We start from the raw sequence: 20,517 nt of genomic DNA, 5'->3' as shown, positions 1-20,517 counted from the left end.
ACTCCATATGCAATTATAGAAACATAGAAATTAGGTGCAGGAGTAGGCCATTCGGCCCTTCGAGCCTGTCCCATATTCAATATGATCATGGCTGATCATCCAACTCAGTATCCTGTACCTGCCTTCTCTCCATACCCCCTGATCCCTTTAGCCACAAGGGCCATATCTAACTCCCTCTTAAATATAGCCAATGAACTGGCCTCAACTACCTTCTGTGGCAGAGAATTCCACACACAAAAATGTTTTTCTCATCTCGGTCCTAAAAGATTTCCCCTTTATCCTTAAACTGTGACCCCTTGTTCTGGACTTCCCCAACATCGGGAATAATCTTCCTGCATCTAGCCTGTCCAACCACTTAAGAATTTTGTAAGTAAAATGGCCTCCCCTTTATGCTTAGACTGTGGCCCCTGGTTCTGGACCCTCCCAACATTGGGAACAGTTTTCCTACATCTAGCTTGTCCAGTGCTTTTATCATTTTACACGTTTCTATAAGAAAGAAGATTGGCTTCTGTACACGACAATGTTTATTTTGTACAAAATTAAATATTAGATAATATGATACTCCGGGTACTTTTGCAGGTTAATGGGGTTTCCAGAAGTTTGAAACACTAATACTGTGACATGTTTCATCGCAGGAGAATCATAAATATAAACACATACTTTCCCCCCCCCAAACTTCTTCATTGTACCACTTTATATTCTTGCTTACAAATTTCATAAGTTAAAAATAATGCATATCTTACAGTTAAATTATCACAGTTAATACTTTGGTTAAAAAATAAGCTAAATGTCAATATGTACACAATTTGCAATGGTGGAACGCTGCTGGCTCTGTTTGGCTTATCTCCTTGAATACAGCTTCGGGTTGGCTCATCTGCGCTCAGTTACAGCATTTAGTCTTTGGCCTACAATGTTCGAGGAATCGTTGAGCAGAAATCCCACCACCAGTCAGTTGTTTACATGTGTGCAGGGAGGAACTGCAGGTGCCGGTTGAAACCACAGATACAAAAAGCAGGAAAGCCCTGTCCCACGGTACCAGTTCATTCCAAGAGCTCTCCCGAGTTTAAAAACAAATCAAACTCGTGGTAAGCGCGGAGAATGAACGTAGCGGGCACGTCGGAGCTCGGGGACGTCTCTTAGCGGCTCGTAGCACTAACAGCAGGTACTCGGGAAGACTCGCTAACGGCAGGTATGCACGGGAAGGCTCGTGAAGATTTTTCAACACGTTGAAAAATGTCCACGAGAGCCCCGAGTACCGACGAGCGGCCATTACAGTAAATCTCCGAGTTCGAATCAGGGCAAACTCGGGAGAGCTCTTGGAATGAACTCGTACCGTGGGACAGGGCTATTACTCAGTGGGACAGGCAGCATCTGTGGAGAGAAGGAATGGGTGGCGTTTCGGGTCGAGACCCTTCTTCAGACTGAGAGTCAGGGGAGAGGGAGACTAGAGATATGGACAAGTGCTTGGGAAAAATTAATGGAAGATATGCCAAAAGCACTGATAATCAAGGAAATGCGGAGCCCACAATGGTCCATTGTTGGCTGTGGGATAGGTGACATCGGAACTCAACAGAACAACAGTAAAACTAGTACGAGACTAGGGTGGGGGAGGGACGGAGAGCAAGGGCTACTTGATGTTAGAGAAGTCAATATTCATACCGCTGGGGTGTAAGCTCCCCAAGCTAAATATGAGGTGCTGCTCCTCCAATTTGCGCTGGGCCTCACTCTGACAATGGAGGAGGCCCAGGACTGAGGCCTGCCTAGGCCTACACGATCTCCCGGTTGCCACACACTTTAACTCCCCTTCCCACACCCATCCTGACCTTTGTGTCCTGGGCCTCCTCCAACTTGCACCCCCTCTCTCCGCCCCTCCCCCACCTTTTCCTCTCTTCCAGAGATGCTGCTAGACCCACTGAGTTACTCCTGCGTTTTGAGGGATTGAAGGATTCCCAGCCTTTCGAAGCGCTGCGTTGGGGACGGAATATCTGCAAGTGCCCAGTGCTTTCCGAATTCGGCAAGATGCTGGTGTTGTGGGGAACGCAGGCACACACTGGGCTAAATATTGGATCGATAAAGTGCTGTAGTGTTTCAAGCTTTGTCCTGCTGTGCACAGCTTCATTTAGTGGCTGTGTTACGATGAGTAACAGGTGGAAGTTGCAGACAGCGAGGGAGCGGTCAGGTCTTTCAGCAGTTTGTTTAGGCCCGCGATGTTCTCCTCCAGCAGGTAGTTCTTCTTCTCCGTCGTCTGCTGTCTTTGCTCTGACATTTCGAGGGCCTTGAAGAGCTGAGCATTTTCAATGTACAAGTCCTTCACCATTTCATCTGTCTTTATGTTCTTCGACAGCTGAAAATCAACACGTCATAATGTCATAAGTGATAGGAGCAGAATTAGGCCATTCGGCCCATCAAGTCTACTCCGCCATTCAATCATGGCTGATCTATCTCTCCCTCCTAACCCCATTCCCCTGCCTTCTCCCCATAACCTCTGACACTTGTACTGATCAAGAATCTATCTATCTCTGCCTTAAATATATTCACTGACTTGGCCTCCACAGCCTTCTGTGGCAAAGAATTCCACCCTCTGACTAAAGAAATTCCTCCTCATCTCTTTCCTAAAGGAACGTCCTTTAATTCTGAGGCTATGACATCTTGTCCTAGACTCTCCCACTAGTGGAAACATCATCTCCACATCCACTCTATCCAAGCCTTTCACTATTCTGTACATTTCAATGAGGTCCCCCCTCATTCTTCTAAACTCCAGCAAGTACAGGCCCAGTGCCGACAAATGCTCATCATAGGTTAACCTACTCATTCCTGGGATCATTCTTGTAAACCTCCTCCTCTCCAGAGCCATCACATCCTTCCTCAGATATGGTGCCCAAAATTGCTCACAATATTCCAAATGCAGCCTGACCAGCGCCTTATAGAGCCTCAGCATGACATCCGTGTTTTTGTATACAAGCCCTCTTTAAATAAAGACTAGCATTGCGTTTGCTTTCTTTACTACCGATTCGACTTGCAGATTAATTTTTTGGGAATCGTGCACCAGCACTTCCTTTGCACCTCTGATTTCTGGATTCTCAGCCCATTTAGAAAATAGTCTGTCTTTATTCCTACTACCAAAATGCATGACTCCACACTTTGCTACACTATATTCCATCTGCCCACTCTCCCAATCTGTCCAAGTCCTTCTGCAGAGTGCCTGCTTTCTCTACACTACCTCCCCCTCCACCTATTTTCATATCATTCACAAACTTGGCCACATAAAGCCTGCAATCCCCTCGTCCAAATCATTATTATACAACGTGATAGTAACGGCCCCAGCACCGACCCCTGCAGAACTCTGCTAGACAATGGCAACCAACCAGAAAAAGCCCCCTTTATTGCCACTCTTCTGCCATCCAGCCAACCTGCTATCTATTTCAAGTATGTAAGAAGGAACTGCAGATGCTGGTTTAAACCGAAGATAGACACAAAATGCTGGAGTAACTCAGCAGGACAGGCAGCATCACTGGAGAGAAGGAATGGGTGATATTTCGGGTCGAGACCCTTCTTCAGACTGGTTATGGATAAGGGAAACGAGAGATATAGACAGTGATGTGGAGAGATAAAGAACAATGAATGAAAGATGTGCAAAAAATATCTGCTGTTTGATACCGTGGACTCTCAGCTTCATTAGCAGCCTAACGAGTGGCACCTTATTAAAGGGAATCAACAGGTCATGAGGTCATAAGTGATAGGAGCAGAATTAGGCCATCAAGTCTACTCCACCATTCAATCATGGCTGATCTATCTCTCCCTCCTAACCCCATTCTCCTGCCTTCTCCCAATAACCCCTGACACCTGTACTAATCCAAGAATCTATCTATCTCTGCCTTTAAAATATCCATTGACTTGGCCTCCACAGCCTTCTGTGGCAAAGAAGTCCACAGATTCACCACCCTTTGACTAAAGAAATTCCTCCTCATCTTCCTAAGGAACATCCTTTAATTCAGAGCCTATGACCTCTAGTCCTACACTCTCCAACTAGTGGAAATATCCTCTCCACATCCACTCTATCCAAGCCTTTTACTGTTCTGTATGTTTCAATGAGGTCCCCCCTCATTCTTCTAAACTCCAGCGAGTACAGGCCCAGTGCTGACAAACGCTCATCATAGGTTAACCTACTCAATCCTGGGATCATTCTTGTAAACCTCCTCTGGACCCTCTCCAGAGCCAGCACATCCTTCCTTAGATATGGCACGCAAAATTGTTCACAATATTCCAAATGCGGCCTGACCAGCGCCTTATGGAGCCTCAGCATTACAGGAGTTATAGGAGTTAGTTACACCTGAGACAATCCACTCATAGCTGCTTCGAAACAAGTGTGAGATCACAGACACACACCTCTTCTTTCATACATAAACTTCTGTTTCATTACAATCATTATTTGTATAATTTAGATCAATTTGATTGTTATCCCTCTCTGTATATTTATTTTCAATTAAAAATAAGTAAATTTTTAATTAAAAAAATCTAGTTGAGGAAGAATGTATTTAGTGTTTACAAAACAGGAACCTCGAGGGTAGAGGGCCGAGGCTTCTAAAACTAGAGGGCAGAGGCTTCCAAAACTAGAGGCCAGAGGCTTCCAAAACTAGAGGCCAGAGGCTTCCAAAACTAGAGGCCAGAGGCTTCTAAAACTAGAGGGCCGACACTTCTGGAACTAGAGGGCTGAGGCTTCTAAAACTAGAGGGCAGAGGCTTCCAAAACTAGAGGGCCGACACTTCTGAAACTAGAGGGCCGAGGCTTCTAAAACTAGAGGCCAGAGGCTTCTGAAACTAGAGGGCCGACACTTCTGGAACTAGAGGGCCGAGGCTTCTAAAACTAGAGGCCAGAGGCTTCTAAAACTAGAGGGCCGACACTTCTGAAACTAGAGGGCCGACACTTCTGAAACTAGAGGGCCGAGGCTTCTGAAACTAGAGGGCCGAGGCTTCTGAAACTAGAGGGCAGAGGATACCACAATTAGAGGGCGGAGGGTTTCAAAACTAGAGGGCTTAGGGTTAAGGTGTTTCCATGCTGGACCGGTCCAAATTGTCTCCTGCTTTCAATGTAACTGGAGCAAAGAGCAAACTAACCACAATAAATGACACACAAATTAGTGAGGCAATACATATTTTGGACATTGGCCCAGGGTCCAAATGAATGGCAAGGGTGTTTTGTTTAAAAAAAAGACACAGAGTGCTGGAGTAACTCAGCATGTCAGGCAGCATCTCTGTGGAGAACGTGGACAGGTGCAAAGTGCTGGAGTAACTCAGCGGGTCAGGCAGCATCTCTGGAGAACATGGATAGTTTAAGGACAGGTACAAAAACTAGTGAGTATGACACTATTGACACCAAGAATGTACAAAGTGTTTTTTGCCCAGTTTCTGTTTTGTATGTATTTTTTGCATAAAGTCTATTTTGAGATAATTTTTAAAAAAATCAATAGACCACACACACACAGCACAGCATACCTGTTCCTTGAGTTGAATAACTTTGTCCTGGAGTAGTAACTTTATATTTCTTAACTTATTTTCAACATCATGCATTCTTTCCTCCATCTTTTTCAGCAGCTGCTCATACGCCTCCTGGAAGAAGAGGAATTCATTGTAATTGGGTGTTTACAGTTAAAATAAACACTGCAGATTCATTTGTTTTTGACTGAGTTATAGAGCATTGATACAAGTTATAACATCGGTCACGGTGGCGCAGCGGTAGAGTTGCTGCCTTAGAGCGAATGCAGCGCTGGAGACCCGGGTTCGATCCCGACTACGGATGCTGTCTGTACGGAGTTTGTACGTTCTCCCCATGACCTGTGTGGGTTTTCCCCGAGATCTTCGGTTTCCTCCCACACTCCAAAGACGTACAGATTTGTAAGTTAATTGGCTCGGTAAATGTAAAAATTGTCCCTAGTGGGTGTAGGATAGTGTTAATGTGCGGGGATCGCTGGTCGGCGCGGACCCGGTGGGCCGAAGGGCCTGTTTCCGCGCTGTATCTCTAAACTAAACTAAATTTAATCCAGGAATGTTTCTTAAATGACAAAATTCTATGTATTAGTTAAGCCATTTTAGTCCACAAATGATTAAGAACATAGGCATGACCTTAATGAGGTGTGCAAGATCGTGAATGCTGATTAATGCTGATAAGTGTGAGGTGCTACATCTTGGCAGGACAAATCAAAATAGGACGTACATGGTAAATGGTAGGGAATTGAAGAATGTAGGTGAACAGAGGGATCTGGGAATAACTGTGCACAGTTCCCTGAAAGTGGAATCTCATGTAGATAGGGTGGTAAAGAAAGCTTTTGGTGTGCTGGCCTTTATAAATCAGAGCATTGAGTATAGAAGTTGGGATGTAATGTTAAAATTGTACAAGGCATTGGTGAGGCCAATTCTGGAGTATGGTGTACAATTTTGGTCGCCTAATTATAGGAAGGATGTCAACAAAATAGAGCGAGTACAGAGGAGATTTACTAGAATGTTGCCTGGGTTTCAGCAACTAAGTTACAGAGAAAGGTTGAACAAGTTAGGGCTTTATTCTTTGGAGCGCAGAAGGTTAAGGGGGGACTTGATAGAGGTTTTTAAAATGATGAGAGGGATAGACAGAGTTGACGTGGATAAGCTTTTCCCACTGAGAGTAGGGAAGATTCAAACAAGGGGACATGACTTGAGAATTAAGGGACTGAAGTTTAGGGGTAACATGAGGGGGAACTTCTTTACTCAGAGAGTGGTAGCTGTGTGGAATGAGCTTCCAGTGAAGGTGGTGGAGGCAGGTTCGTTTTTATCATTTAAAAATAAATTGGATAGTTATATGGATGGGAAAGGAATGGAGGGTTATGGTCTGAGCGCAGGTATATGGGACTAGAGGAGATTATATGTTCGGCACGGACTAGAAGGGTCGAGATGGCCTGTTTCCGTGCTGTAATTGTTATATGGTTATATGGTTATATGGTGAGGGGCATGGATAAAGTGAATGCTCACAGTCTTTATGCCAGGGTAGAGGATTCCAGATAAACGGAAAAAATCCCTGGCGCTGAAAGGCTGTAACTCTGCCGCTCAGTCTTTTTCCCCAGGGTAGAGGATTCTAAAACTAGAGGGCAAACACTTAAGATGAGAGGGGAGAGATTTAAGAGGGACCTCAGGGGCAACTTTTTCACTCAGAGAGTTAGACCGTATCTGGAACGAGCTGCCAGAGGGAGCTATCAAAGCTAATACAATTACTCTGTTTAAAAGACATTTGGACATAAGAAAGATTCAGAGGGCTATGGGCCAAATGCAGGTACATGGGACTAGCCCAATAGGTCATCTTGGTTGGCATGGATACGAGAACCAACATCTGATAACAAACATTTCACTTAGAAAACGGTAAAATCTTCATTAGAAATCTTTCTTTCATTTAGGGTGGGTGTGCAAAACATATATAAAAAAACTAAATTATTCCAACAAATATATATTATTTAAAAAAATTCTAAGTAAATATATGAAAGGAACATTTAAGGGTAGCACGGTGGCGCAGCAGTAGAGTTGCTGCCTTACAGCGCCAGAGACCTGGGTTCGATCCTGCCTACGGGTGCTGTCTGTACGGAGTTGTTACATTCTCCTTGTGACCTGCTAGGGTTTTCTCCGGGTGTTTAGTTTAATTGAGAAATAAGGTGTGTAAACAGGCCCTTCGGCCCACTGAGTCCGCACCAACCAGTGATCCCCGCACATTAACACTATCCCACACACACTTGGGACAATTTACATTTACACCAAGCCAATTATTAACCTACAAACTCGTACACCTTTGGAGTGTGGGGGGAAACTGAAGATCTCGGAGAAAACCCATGCGGTCACGGGAAGAATGTACAAACTCCGTACAGACTAGCACTTTTAATCAGCATCGAACCCGGGTCGCTGGCGCTGTAAGGTAGCAACTCTACCGCTGTGCCACCGTGCCGCCCTGAAACCGGGAGTTCCTGTTTCCTCCCACACTCCAAAGACGTAAGTTAATTCGCTTGGTAAAACCCTTGTCCCACTGTACGAGGTAATTCAAGAGTTCTCCCGAGTTTTCCCCTGATTCGAACTCGGAGAATGTCCGTAGCGGGTCCGTAGGAGTCCGTGGATGTCACGTTGCGGCTCGTACGGGTAAAAAGCAACAATATTTTTCATCACGTGTATTTTTTTACCCGTGGACATTTTTCACAGTGTTGAAAAAACGTCACGAGTTTACCGGATTTCCCGAGTACCTACCGTTACTCGTACGAGCCGCTACGTGACATCCACGAACTCCTACGGACATTCTCCAAGTTCGAATCAGGGGAAAACTCGGGAGAACACGTGAATTACCTCGTACAGTGGGACAGGTCCTTAAAATTGTAAATTGTCCCTAGTGTGTAGGATAGTGTTAGTGCGCGGGGATCGCTGGTTTGTGTGGACCCGTTGTTTCCACGATGTATCTCTGAACCAAACTAAAATCAAGAGACTAGATGTTTGCCATTCATGGAAGTGCTCCCTAAACCTGGACATTAGGACCATCTCTCTCTCACTCAGCTAACAATCCAAACACTGGATATTTCTACCGTTCCCATGGCTGGGAGCCGGGAGTGATACTCAGACATGAAACAGGGCACAACTAACAACAGGAACCATTTGTTCCCAAAACACCAAGTACAACAATCTTATTTTGGAACTTCAGCTACATAATTGACAAGTGTGCTGGATAAAGTGAACACTCAGTCTTTTTTCCCCAGGGTAGAGGATTCTAAGAAAAATTAAATGTTACATCAAATTTTACATAGGTCACACTTAATGTTTTTTCCACCCGCTGATCTGATTTCTATTTTTACATTAAATAATTCATAACACCATAATTTTTCTGCAGAAAATGTGACTAGAATGTCAAAGCTGAGAGCATTTTCTCCCTTTGATAAATAGTTTTCACAAGTGCCCATGTTCCTGTAAGTTTAGTTTAGTTTAGAGATACAATGCGTAAACAGGCCCTTCGGTCTGCGCCGACATTAACACTATCCTACACCCACTGGGACATTAACACTATCCTACACCCACTAGGAACATTTATTTTTACATTTACCTGCAAACCTGTACGTCTTTGGAGTGTAGGATGAAACCGAAGATCTCGGAGAAAACCCACGCAGGTCACGGGGAGACCGTACAAACTCTGTACGGACAGCACCCGTAGTCGGGATCGAACCCGGGTCTCCGGCGCTGCATTCGCTGTAAGGCAGCAACTCTACCGCTGCGCCACCGTGACCGCACCGTAATTGTGAGCATTCACTGCCCTCTGCTCCACCGGTAAGAAGTAGGCGCTTGACATTGTGTAGGAAGGAACTGCAGATGCTGGCTTACACCGAAGATAGATACAAAATGCTGGAGTAACTCAGCGGGACAGGCAGCATCTCTGGAGGGAAGGAATGGGTGACGTTTTGGGTCGAGGTCGTTCCTCAGACTGAGAGTCAGGGGAGAGGGAGACACAGAGATAAGGAAGGGCAAGGTATGAAAACGACATCAAAGGGGATGGTGATCAAGGACACCATGTGAGAGGCGGCGCGACTCACTGTTGCAGCGGCCCCTACAGCCTGTCTGTCTTTTTTTTCTTTTTTGTCTAGTTAAATGTAGTTGTTTGTGTTTTTTAATAGTGTTTTTAACTGCGTATATGTGGGGGGCGGGGGGGGGGGGAAGGGGGAGACTTTTTAAAATCTCTCTTCCCTGTACGTGAGACCCGACCTTTTTCTCTGTCGGGTCTCCATTGTCGTTGGGGCCTAGCACCGTGGAGCGGCCTCCAGCTGGAACGACCAGGAGGCTCCAGTCACGGAGCCTGCGGAGCTGCGGATTTACCATCGTGGGGCTGGTCGGCATCGGAGCGTGGGGAGGGGTGGTGACTCGCTGCTGCGACCCAACCACGTAGCTCGGAGGCTCCAGCTGCAGCCGCAGGTCCGGTGGACTGTCGGGACATCGGGAGCTTGCGGGTCCGGGTTGGAGACCGCTTTCCGGAGCTCCCGCAACGCGACTTCTCTAGCCCGTGTCGCGGGGGTTGGAACGACCCGGAGCGGGGCCGTTCATCGCCTGGCGCGGCTTCATGGCCGTGGGACATTCCAGCGCCCGCCGTGGGCTCCAATTTTGTGACATTTAGACCGGGAGCGGGGCCGTACATCGCCCCGCGCGGCCTAAAATGGCCGTGGGACTTATCATCGCCCGCCTGGGGCTTCGACATCGGGAGAGAAATGGAGAACAGGGGAGAGAAAAGACTTTGCCTTCCATCACAGTGGGTTCACTGTGATGGATGTTTTTGTAAATTAAATTGTGTGTATGTCTGTAGGATATTGTCTTTGTTTGTATGGCTGTGGAAACGGAGTTTAGTTTGAGCCTCACTGAGGTTCAAATGACATGTAATAAATATTGATTGATATTGATTGACAATGTAGAACAGATCATTGTTAGCTAGGGGAAGCTGACAACGAAGCATACAGAGATAAAATTTAATCAGGAAGAAAGTCAGACTGGTTGGAGAACTGGGAAGGGGGAGGGATGGAGAGGGAGGGAGAGCAAGGGTTGCTTGTAGTTAGAGATGTCAATGTTCTTACCGCTGGGGTGTAAACTACCCAAGTGAAATATGAGGTGCTGTTCCTCCAATTTGCGCTGGGCCTCACTCTGACAATGGAGGAGGCCCAGGACAGAAAGGTCAGTGTGGAAATAGGAGGGGGAGTTCAAGTGTCCAGCAACTGGGAGATCAGGTAGGTTCAGGCAGACTGAGCGGAGAAGTTCAGTGAAACGATCGTCGAGCCTGCGCTTGGTGTCGCTGATATACATGAGTCCACACCTGGAACAAGCGGATACAGTAGATGAGGTTGGAGGAGGTGCAAGGGCACGGTTTGCTCTTAGGAATGGACTCAACTTCGCACATCTCTCACAGTGCCACACAGACACTACAAATACTACTGAAGGCCAGGCAAATTAAAAATACTTTCCTTGAGAAAGAAAAGGGTCTAAAGGAACACGATAATTGACAGCCATATTGTTATACGATGGTGAAAACTTGTTCTTCACCCACGATATTCACTCTAGGGACTGAATGTGTGAGGCCACTTGGATAAAGTCAGAGAGTCACGCAGCACGGAAACAGGCCCTTCGGCCCAACTTGCCCACCCCGACCCACATGCTCCATCTACACTAGTCCCACCTGCCTGCACTTGGCCCACGTCCCTCTAAACCTAGAGTGTAGGAAGGAAGCGCTGGAGTAACTCAGCGGGCCAGGCAGCATCTCTGGAGAGAAGGAATTTTCAGGCTGTTTCAACCTGGACGTTTCATGTTGAGACCCTTCTTCAGACTGAGAGTCAGGGAAGAGGGAGACACAGAGACATGGAAGGACAAGGTGTGAAGCGAGACATCAAAGATGATGCAGATCAAGGAAAATGTAGAATATAAATGCAGAATAGGGGGGCACGGTGGCGCAGCGATAAAGCTGCTGTCTTACAGCGTCGGAGTCCCGGGTTTGATCTGACTAACTGCTGGCTGTACGGAGTTTATACGTTCTCCCCGTGACCTGCATGGGTTTTCTCCGAGATCTTCGATTTCCTCCCACACTCCAAGGGCCTACAGGTTTGTAGGTTAATTGGCTTGGTGTATGTGTAAAATTGGCCCTAGTGTGTGTAGGGTAGTGTTAATGTGCGGGGATCGCAGGTCGGAGCGGACCCGGTGGGCCGAAGGGCCTGTTTCCACGCTGTATCTCCAAACTAAACTAAAGATCATTGTTAAGGGCCTGTCCCACTGATGAAGCTGAATTTTAGTTAAAATATAAGAAGATATTAAATTGGCTTCTGGGCTAGCTTACAGCTTATATTTAGTCTCAAATTAGGCTTGCCTCAGGTTGCTGTGTGTGAGATAATAAATCCTATAACATTGTCTCCCAAGTGACAAGCAGAGAGGAGCTAGATATCTTTGAAGTAAGATGCCATAAACCAAATGGCCTATGTTTATGAGGGACCAAGTGACAGAGAGGAAGCAGCGAAAGAGCTAGGGTGATCTCTTTGAAGATAAAATGTCGTAAACCAAATGGCCAATGTTATCTTGTACCATGTGACAAAATGCCTTTGATGTGATGCATTCTGTAGAAACCTTTTCCTGTACCTCTGACCATGACTAATGTCTGTGGAATGTGCTAAGGGGACAAAAAAACCCTATTTAATGCAATGTAATTCGGTTGTTCAGAGAAGTGGACGGAGGACGGTCAAGTGTCTATATTGGTCACTTGACTGGAATTCTCGCTCCCTTCCATCGGCCGATGTTAAGTAAAGTTTTGAACTGGTCTACCAAACAGTTTGTATGGTGTCTGTTTATTAAGAAGTGAACCTGGTTTAGTAGTTAATAAGTAGCTTTTTCACCACTGTACGAGCTAATTCAAGAGTTCTGATTTGAACTCGGAGATTTACGGTAATGGCCGCTCGTAGGTACTCGGGGCTCTCGTGGACATTTTTCAACATGTTGAAAAAATATTCACGAGCTTACCGCATTTCCCGAGTACCTGCCGTTAGCGTTACGAGCCGCTAAGAGACGCCCCCGAGCTCCGACGTACCCGCTGCGTACTTACCACAAGTTTGATTCTTTTTTAAACTCTGTGGAGAGCTCTTGAATGACCTCGTACAGTGGGACAACCCCTTTAGCTAGGGGAAGGTGTCAACAAGGCATACGAATATAAACCTTTCTGTGTGTCAGTCTCAGCCAACTATTCACGGTGTGCATCTACCCAGTCACGCAAGTTGTTCCTAGTTATAATTATAGTCACATGCAAGTATCAATCAGCATAGTCTTTGTGGCCAACATTCATAGTGCTGCTGGCTCTTGTTGGAAGGAACCAATTTCCTCCATGTGATTGTTCCTGGGGGAGAGGTAAACAAGCATGCTTCCTGGTTTATCCCAACTCTGCCACAGGCTCCTCACTCCCCTGCCCTGGGCTCCTTCAAGATGTCACAGATGCAAACCAAGTGTCACACCAGCAGTTAGAAATAAAAAAGTCTAAAGAGGATAGAAGAACATCCGGGGGAGTCCAAGAGGATGGGGTCCGTTGGAGATGGGAGAAGGGGTCATCACTGGGTGGTGAGGACTCCTTCCCATGGAAAAAGGCACGGAGGCAGAGGTGACGGAAGAAGAGCTCTACATAGTGGCGGACCCGGGACTCGTTGAGGTGGGGTCGGAGGGGAACAAAGGTGAGGCCTCTGCTCAGGACAGACCGTTCTGTATCAGAAAGGGGGAGGTCGGAGGGGGATGGCGAACACATGACAGATGCTGCCTGACCTGCTGAGTTATTCCAGCTCTTTGTGTCTATCTACGCTGCTGTTAGCCATTGGTGAGAGTGGACATGCAGTGGTGGATGCAACAAACGCTCTCTCTATCTCTCTCCCTCCAACTTCACCTGCTGCGTGCTGCTCTCCGCGGCGCTCACATGCTGCTGCTCCTGCAGCTGCGCCAGCTGTTCCTTGGGCACCATGGACAACATCTGTTCCCGCATCTGCTGCAGCTCCCCGGCTGTGTGCGTCTGGCTGCACGACAGGCTGGACTTTGATTGCAGCAGCTGCAGAGAGAAATGCAACCAGTCACATGCGGGGAGACTGGGAGATGAGCTTACAGGGAGGGGGGGGGGGGGGGTGTACAGTTTAGTTGATTGTCACGTGTACCGAGGTACAGTGAAAAGCTTTTGTTGCGTGCTAACCAGTCAGCAGAAAGACAATGCATGATTAAAAACGAGCCATTTACAGTGTATAGATACATGATAAGGGAATAATGTTTAGTGCAAAGTAAAACCAGCAAAGTCTGATCAAGGATAGTCCCAGGGTCACCAATGAGGTAGATAGTAGTTCAGCGCTGCTCTCTGCTTGTGGTAGGATGATTCAGTTGCCTGATAACAGCTGGGAAGAAACTGTTCCTGAATCTGGAGGTGTGAGTTTTCACACTTCTGTACTTTTTGCCTGATGGGAGAGGGGAGAAGAGGGAGTGGCCAGGGGTGCATATAACGTGTACACACTGAGAGGGGGTGTATTGGGGTTTATTTGAGATTGGGGACTTCAATGTTCCTAGCATTGGGTGATAAGCTACCCAAGCAGAATACAAGGTGCTCTTCCTTCTGTTTGTGTGTGTGGCCTCAATGGAGGAGGCCCAGGACAGAGAGGTCAGTGTGGGATGGGGGAAGGGGAGTTACTGTAACATGGCTATTCATCTCACCAGAGCACTTGGCTGCAAGCATCGCTCCATCTCATCTGCTTATTGCCCAAATTTCGACCTGTGCTGTCTGCGTGGTGTTTGCACGTTCTCCCTGTGTGACCACGTGGGTTTCCTCCGGGTGCTCCGGTTTCATCCCACATCCCAAAGACGTGCGGGTGTGTAGGTTGATTGTCCCTGTGGTAAATTGCCCCGAGTGTGCAGGGAGTGGATGCGAAAGTGGCAGAACATGGAACTAGTGTGGACGGGTGATCGATGGTCGGCGTGGACTCGGTGGGCTGAAGGGCCTGTTTCTATGCTGTATATTTTCAATCAATCAACTCATTTGAACTAGTTTGGTTTGGAGATTCAGCGCGGAAACAGACCCTTTGGCCCACCGAGTCCGCGCCGACCAGCGATCACCCCGTACACTTGCGCTATCCTATACACTATTTACAATTTTGTTTTTACTGAAGCCAATTAACCTACAAGTCTGCACGTCTTTGGAGTGTGGGAGGAAACCGGAGCATTCGCACGGTCACAGAGGGAACGTCCAAACTCTGTAATTAGGATTGAACCTGGGTCTCTGGTGCTGTAAGGCAGCAACTCTACCGCTGCGCCACCATGCCACCCCACAGGTGACACATAGAATCATAATGATTGTTCATTTCTCTGGTTGTTACTGTGTTTACAGGTCTGTAAAGCTTCAGCAAGCAAGGGCGGCATTGTCCACAGTGGTTCAGTTTCTGTTCAATTTCAGTTTAGTTTATTGCCACGTGTACCGAGGTACAGTGAAAAGCTTTTGTTGCGTGCTAACCAGTCAGTGGAAAGACAATCGATCCATTTACAGTGAATAGATACATGATAAGGCATCATAGTTGAAGTAAGAGATGTTGCTGTAGGAGTAGAGATTTAAGAGTGTGGAGTGATTGTAATATGTGATTGTAGATCTGCGGCTGGCAGGCAAAGTGTCGCTTAGGTTGGGCACCATCTTGGGAAATGTCGCCTGGATTGGGCGCCACCTTGGGAATTGTCGCCCAGGTTGGGCGCCATCTTGGGAATTGTCGCCTGGGTTGGCGCCATCTTGGGAATTGTCGCCTGGGTTGGCGCCATCTTGGGAATTGTCGCCTGGGTTGGTCGCCATCTTGGGAATGGTTGCCCGGGTTGGGCACCATCTTGGAAATTGTCGCCTGGGTTGGGCGCCATCTTGGGAATTGTCGCCTGGGTTGGTCGCCATCTTGGGAATGGTTGCCCGGGTTGGGCACCATCTTGGGAATTGTCGCCTGTGTTGGGCGCCATCTTGGGAATTGTAGCCTGTGTTGGGCGCCATCTTGGGAATGGTCACCTGGGTTGGGCGCCATCTTGGGAATGGTCGCCTGGGTTGGGCGCCATCTTGGAATCCAGTGCAGGGGGTGGTCGATCTCTCTGGGCCTCACCTGCTCGCTGGTCTCCAGCAGCTGGCTCTCCAACTGGATCACCTTCGCCCGTTGACTCTCCTTCTCCGCACACTCCACTTGTAGCTCATGTTCAAGCGAGGACAAGAGGCTCATCTGCGGGGAACACAGTTAGCTCTCTGGGTCACTGCCATCACTCTGCATGAAGCTCAACACAAAATCATTCCAATCCACCTCTCGCCAAGGCACAGAGTGCTGGAGGGACTCAGCGGGCTCAGGCTGCATCTGTGGAGGGAATGGACAGACGACGTTTCGGGTCAAGACCCTCCTGGGATCGTGGGGAGAAAGCTGTACGAGAGGTGGGGGAGGGGCAGAGTTTCACCCCCCTTCCCCCCACACACTATCAGAAGGGTCCCGACCAGAAACATTCGCCTCTCCACCTTCTCCAGAGATACTGTCTGACTCCAGCACTTTGTGTCTTTCATCGAAAACCAACATCTGCAGTTTAGTTTAGAGATACAGCGTGAAAACGGGCCCTTCAGCCCACCGGGTTCGCGCTGACCAGCGATCCCCGCACTAGGGACAATTGTTACATTTACCAAGCCAATTAACCTACAAACCTGTATCTCTTTGTGTGGGAGTGTGGGAAGAAACCGAAGATCTCGGAGAAAACCCGCGTGGGTCACGGGGAGAGCGTACAAACTCGGTACAGGCAGCACCCGTAGTCGGGATCGAACCCGGGTCTCCGGCGCTGCATTTGCTGTAAGGCAGCGACTCTACCGCTGTGCCACCGTGACCTTGGGTCTCCTCTGACAAGTGACAGGTGGATACAGGCAGTGGCGGACTGGCCAGGGTGTCAGCTTGCCCGATGGCAAGTGGGCCCCTGATGAAGTGGGCCCCCTTTGTCTCCTGGCAACCAATATTTTTAGACCCAGTCCGCCACTGGATACAGGTGACGGGCAGATGGGTGGAGTAAGCGACAAAGGCTAGAGATGAAAAGGTGAGCAAAGGAGAGAAGAGGAGGAGATAGAGGGGGGGATAAAAGGGAGGTTTGGAATTTGGGGATGGGAGCTGAGCGTACAGAGGAGGGGGGCAGGGAGCAAGGTGAGAGGGGTGGTGTGGGAAATGTGTGCACACGGGTGGGGGTGGGAAGAGGGGCATTTTTTTAACACAGGCATCCCCACACAGCGGGATTAAATTCCCACTGCGAGGGAAGGCTCCATTCAGGGTGTCAGGGGTTATGGGGAGAAGGCAGGAGAATGGGGTTAGGAGGGAGAAATAGATCAGCCATGATTGAATGGGGGAGAAGACTCGATGGCCTAATTCTGCTCTTAGAACGTATGAACATATAAACCCGCACGTCGTTGGGATGTGGGAGGAAACCCGCGCGGTCACAGGGAGAACGTGCAAACTCCACGCCGACAGCGCCCGAGGTCAGGATCGAACTCGGGTCTCTGTGAACTTGCAACCTTAGGAACACTAGCCCCACCTCATCTTGTTAATATTCTGCAGGAGTGAATTTGCTGGTTTCATTGCCAACACACCAACCTTCGTGGCGAGATCCTTCTGGACCTGATCGTACTCTCTCTTCATGCAGAGTCTCTCCTGCTCAGCTGCTTTAAGCACCGTGGACTTGGAGTAGTGTTTCTGGTGTTTGAGAGTTAACATTGCAGACTCCAGTTGTTTCACCTGTGGGAAGAGAACACATGAACTCAGCTTTCTTGATTGACATTTTTTGTAAATTTTTGTAAATTTATCATATTACAAAATCATGTAAAATCCAGTTTACTCTGAAACAAACTGATTCTTACACGGACTTTCCTCTTGTGTGTAATGAAGATGCTGGTTTCAACCGAAGATAGACACAAATTGTTGGGGTAACTCAGCAGGACAGACAGCATCTCTGGAGAGAAGGAGTGGATGGAGGTTCAGGTCGAAACCCAGGTTATCCACTTTGATGGCAAGAACAGGAAGGTAGATTATTATCTGAGTGGTGGCAGATTAGGAAAAGGGGAGGTACAACGAGACCTGGATGTGCTTGTACACCGGTCACTGAAATTAAGAATGCAGGTGCTGCAGGCAGTGAAGAAAGTTAATGGCATGTTGGCCTTCATAGCAAGAGGATTTGAGTTTAGGAGCAAGGAGGTCCTACTGCAGCTGTACAGGGCCCTGGTGAGACCGCACCTGGAGTATTGTGTGCAATTTTGGTCTCCTAATTTGAGGAAGGACATTCTTGCTATTGAGGGAGTGCAGTGTAGGTTCACCAGGTTAATTCCCGGGATGGCGGGACTGACATATGATGAAAGAATGTCGACTGGGCTTAGTATTCACTGGAATTTAGAAGGAAGAGAGAGGATCTTATAGAAACACATAAAATTCTTAAAGAATTGGACAGGCTAGATGCAGAAAAAATATTCCCGATGTTGGGGGAGTCCAGAACCAGGGGTCACAGTTTGAGAATAAGGGGGAGGCCATTTAGGACTGAGATGAGGAAAAACCTTTTCACCCAGAGAGTTGTGAATCTGTGGAAATCTCTGCCACTGAAGGCAGTGGAAGCCAATTCACTGGATGTATTCAAGAGAGAGTTAATTTAGTTTTGAGGGCTAAAGGAAAGAAGGGATATGGGGAGAAGGCAGGAACGGGGTACTGATTGTGGATGATCAGCCACGATCATATTGAATGGCGGTGCTGGCTCGCAAAGCCAAATGGCCTACTCCTGCACCTATTGTCGATGTTTCTATGTTTCAGACTTCAGTTTCAACCCGAAACGTCACTCATTCCTTCTCTCCAGAGATGCTGCCTGTCTCGCTGTTACTCCAGCATTTTGTGTCGATCCTTCTTCTTGTGCTCGATTATAATCAGCATCTGGGGGACGTGACCTTGAGCAGGAACTTATCAAAGTGCCTGGAAAATAAATCAGTGGTGTGGAGTCTGCCCACAGCAGCAAACTGCTCTGCTCCCGCTTCCCACTATCGAGGCGATCTACAGAGAGTGGTGGACACTGCCTGGTCCATCACGGTTGCTGACCTCCCCACCATCGAAGGGATCTACAGGAGGTGCTGTCCCTGAAAGGCAGCCGGCATCATCAGAGACCCGCACCACCCTGGCCGCGCTCTCATCTCACTGCTGCCATCCAGAAGGTGGCACAAGAACTTAAACTGTGACCTCCAAGTTCAGGAACAGCTTCTTACCAGCAACCCATCGCAACTTTTGCACAGACTTCTGCTCAGAGTTGGGAAATGAAGAAGCAGAGGTCATAGGTTTCATCCGAGGGGGGAAAGATTAATAGGAATCTGAGGGATAAATGTTTTTACACAAAGGGTGGTAGAGACAATGAAAGGGGTGGAAATCGCTATCAAAACATGGGGGGGACACAATTGCTTGGTAGCTGCGCATGCCCGCACTCTCACATGCGCATGCGCAGACACACACACACACACACGCATGCATGCGCACACACACGCACGCGAGGCTTTGGAGGCTTCGGCCGTGGGCCCTGTGGACGGTAACATCGGGAGCTGACCTGGTTGGCGACCGACTCCGAACTCCAGCAACAGCAGCTTCGTCTGCCCCGAATCGTGGGGCTTGAATCGGCCCGTTCGCTGGTCCTTTCATCGCCCGGCGCGGCTTAAAATCGGCCGGCGGGGGCTTCAACATCGGGAGCCTCGATCACCTTGACGCAGCAGTTTGATTTTAAGCTGCGCCAGGCGATGAAAGGCCCCGCAAACGAGCCGATTCAGCCCTTAGAAAGCGTCTGATACCCGATTGAATCTTTCAAAAGCTACAATGTGATAAATAACACTTAAACAAATAAAACTGAAGCAAATAAAGGCAAACAGAAGAACCAACCTTGGAGGGGGGGAGAGAGAGAGAGAGAGAGAGAGAGAGATGGGAAAAAATACTAAATAGCGTGAGTGACCGTGAATGAGGGACTTACCTGCAAGCCAGCCAGGAAACCCGTTCGACCGGAACCCTTGATGACCTGACCTGTTTAAATCCCATACTCGTTTAAATCTTTCCCATCCACCAATACATCCAATTAGTTCAAATGGTAATTGTACCCGCATCAGACTGCTTTAAGAAATTCTCTGTGAATACCTTCAGTAATACTTGAAGGTCAAAACACAATTGGTGACACATCGTGTTAATACGATGTTAATAGAGACATTTAACAAGCGCTTAAAAGTGACACCCCCACTGTTTCGCGGAAAGCGGAGATTTTAATAGATTTTTTTTCACCAAATTTCAAAATCCGGATTACAAAACATGGGGGGGATTGTCCTCCACCTCTCAAAACATTGGGAGGGACGCATCGGGAGCACGCTTCTTCTCTCAGTTACCTTCTCCCTGGCAAGGTGCAGCTCCCCTCTCGTGTGCCTCCCCTCTTGATGCAGCCTCTCATTTTCCTCCCGCAGTAATCTCTGCTCCTGCTCCACCAGCTGAGCCAGGTCGTGGCCGTAGGACAGCTTCTGCCGCTGCCGGAGATCGGCACAATGTAGGTTGTCCTCCAGCGTCTGAGTCTGCAAATCCCCGAGCACAGAGAGCGGCCGTCAGTGAGCGCGGACACAGTGAAGACCAACGCCAATGTGAACACCAACACCAACATCAACACCAACATCAACACCAACACCAACATCAACACCAACACCAACATCAACACCAACACCAACATCAACACCAACATCAACATCAACACCAACACCAACATCAACATCAACACCAACACCAACACCAACATCAACACCAACACCAACATCAACATCAACACCAACACCAACATCAACACCAACACCAACATCAACACCAACGCAACATCAACACCAACATCAACACCAACACCAACATCAACACCAACATCAACACCAACGCAACATCAGCACCAACATCAACACCAACATCAACATGAAAACCAACAT

At 47.9% G+C, this 20,517-nt stretch overlaps 1 protein-coding gene across 1 annotated transcript in view; it reads right to left on the bottom strand.

The window, feature by feature from the left end:
* Positions 1-1,880: 1,880 nt before the first annotated feature.
* The window catches only part of nin (ninein), a 136,528-nt gene continuing 117,891 nt past the window's right edge, over positions 1,881-20,517 (bottom strand). Inside the window, exons 24-29 of the mRNA XM_033026554.1 lie at positions 19,942-20,121; positions 17,150-17,290; positions 15,644-15,757; positions 13,426-13,584; positions 5,493-5,606; positions 1,881-2,344 (exon numbers count right to left, since the gene is read on the bottom strand). Coding sequence (XP_032882445.1) covers positions 2,132-2,344; positions 5,493-5,606; positions 13,426-13,584; positions 15,644-15,757; positions 17,150-17,290; positions 19,942-20,121 — 921 coding nt within the window. The 3' untranslated portion in view covers positions 1,881-2,131. The remainder of the gene's footprint in view (positions 2,345-5,492; positions 5,607-13,425; positions 13,585-15,643; positions 15,758-17,149; positions 17,291-19,941; positions 20,122-20,517) is intronic.

Source organism: Amblyraja radiata, chromosome 9 (assembly GCF_010909765.2).
Source record: "Amblyraja radiata isolate CabotCenter1 chromosome 9, sAmbRad1.1.pri, whole genome shotgun sequence".
Taxonomy (NCBI): domain Eukaryota; kingdom Metazoa; phylum Chordata; class Chondrichthyes; order Rajiformes; family Rajidae; genus Amblyraja; species Amblyraja radiata.
Note: the sequence above shows the minus strand (reverse complement) of the source record. Positions and strands in the feature narration are given on the sequence as shown.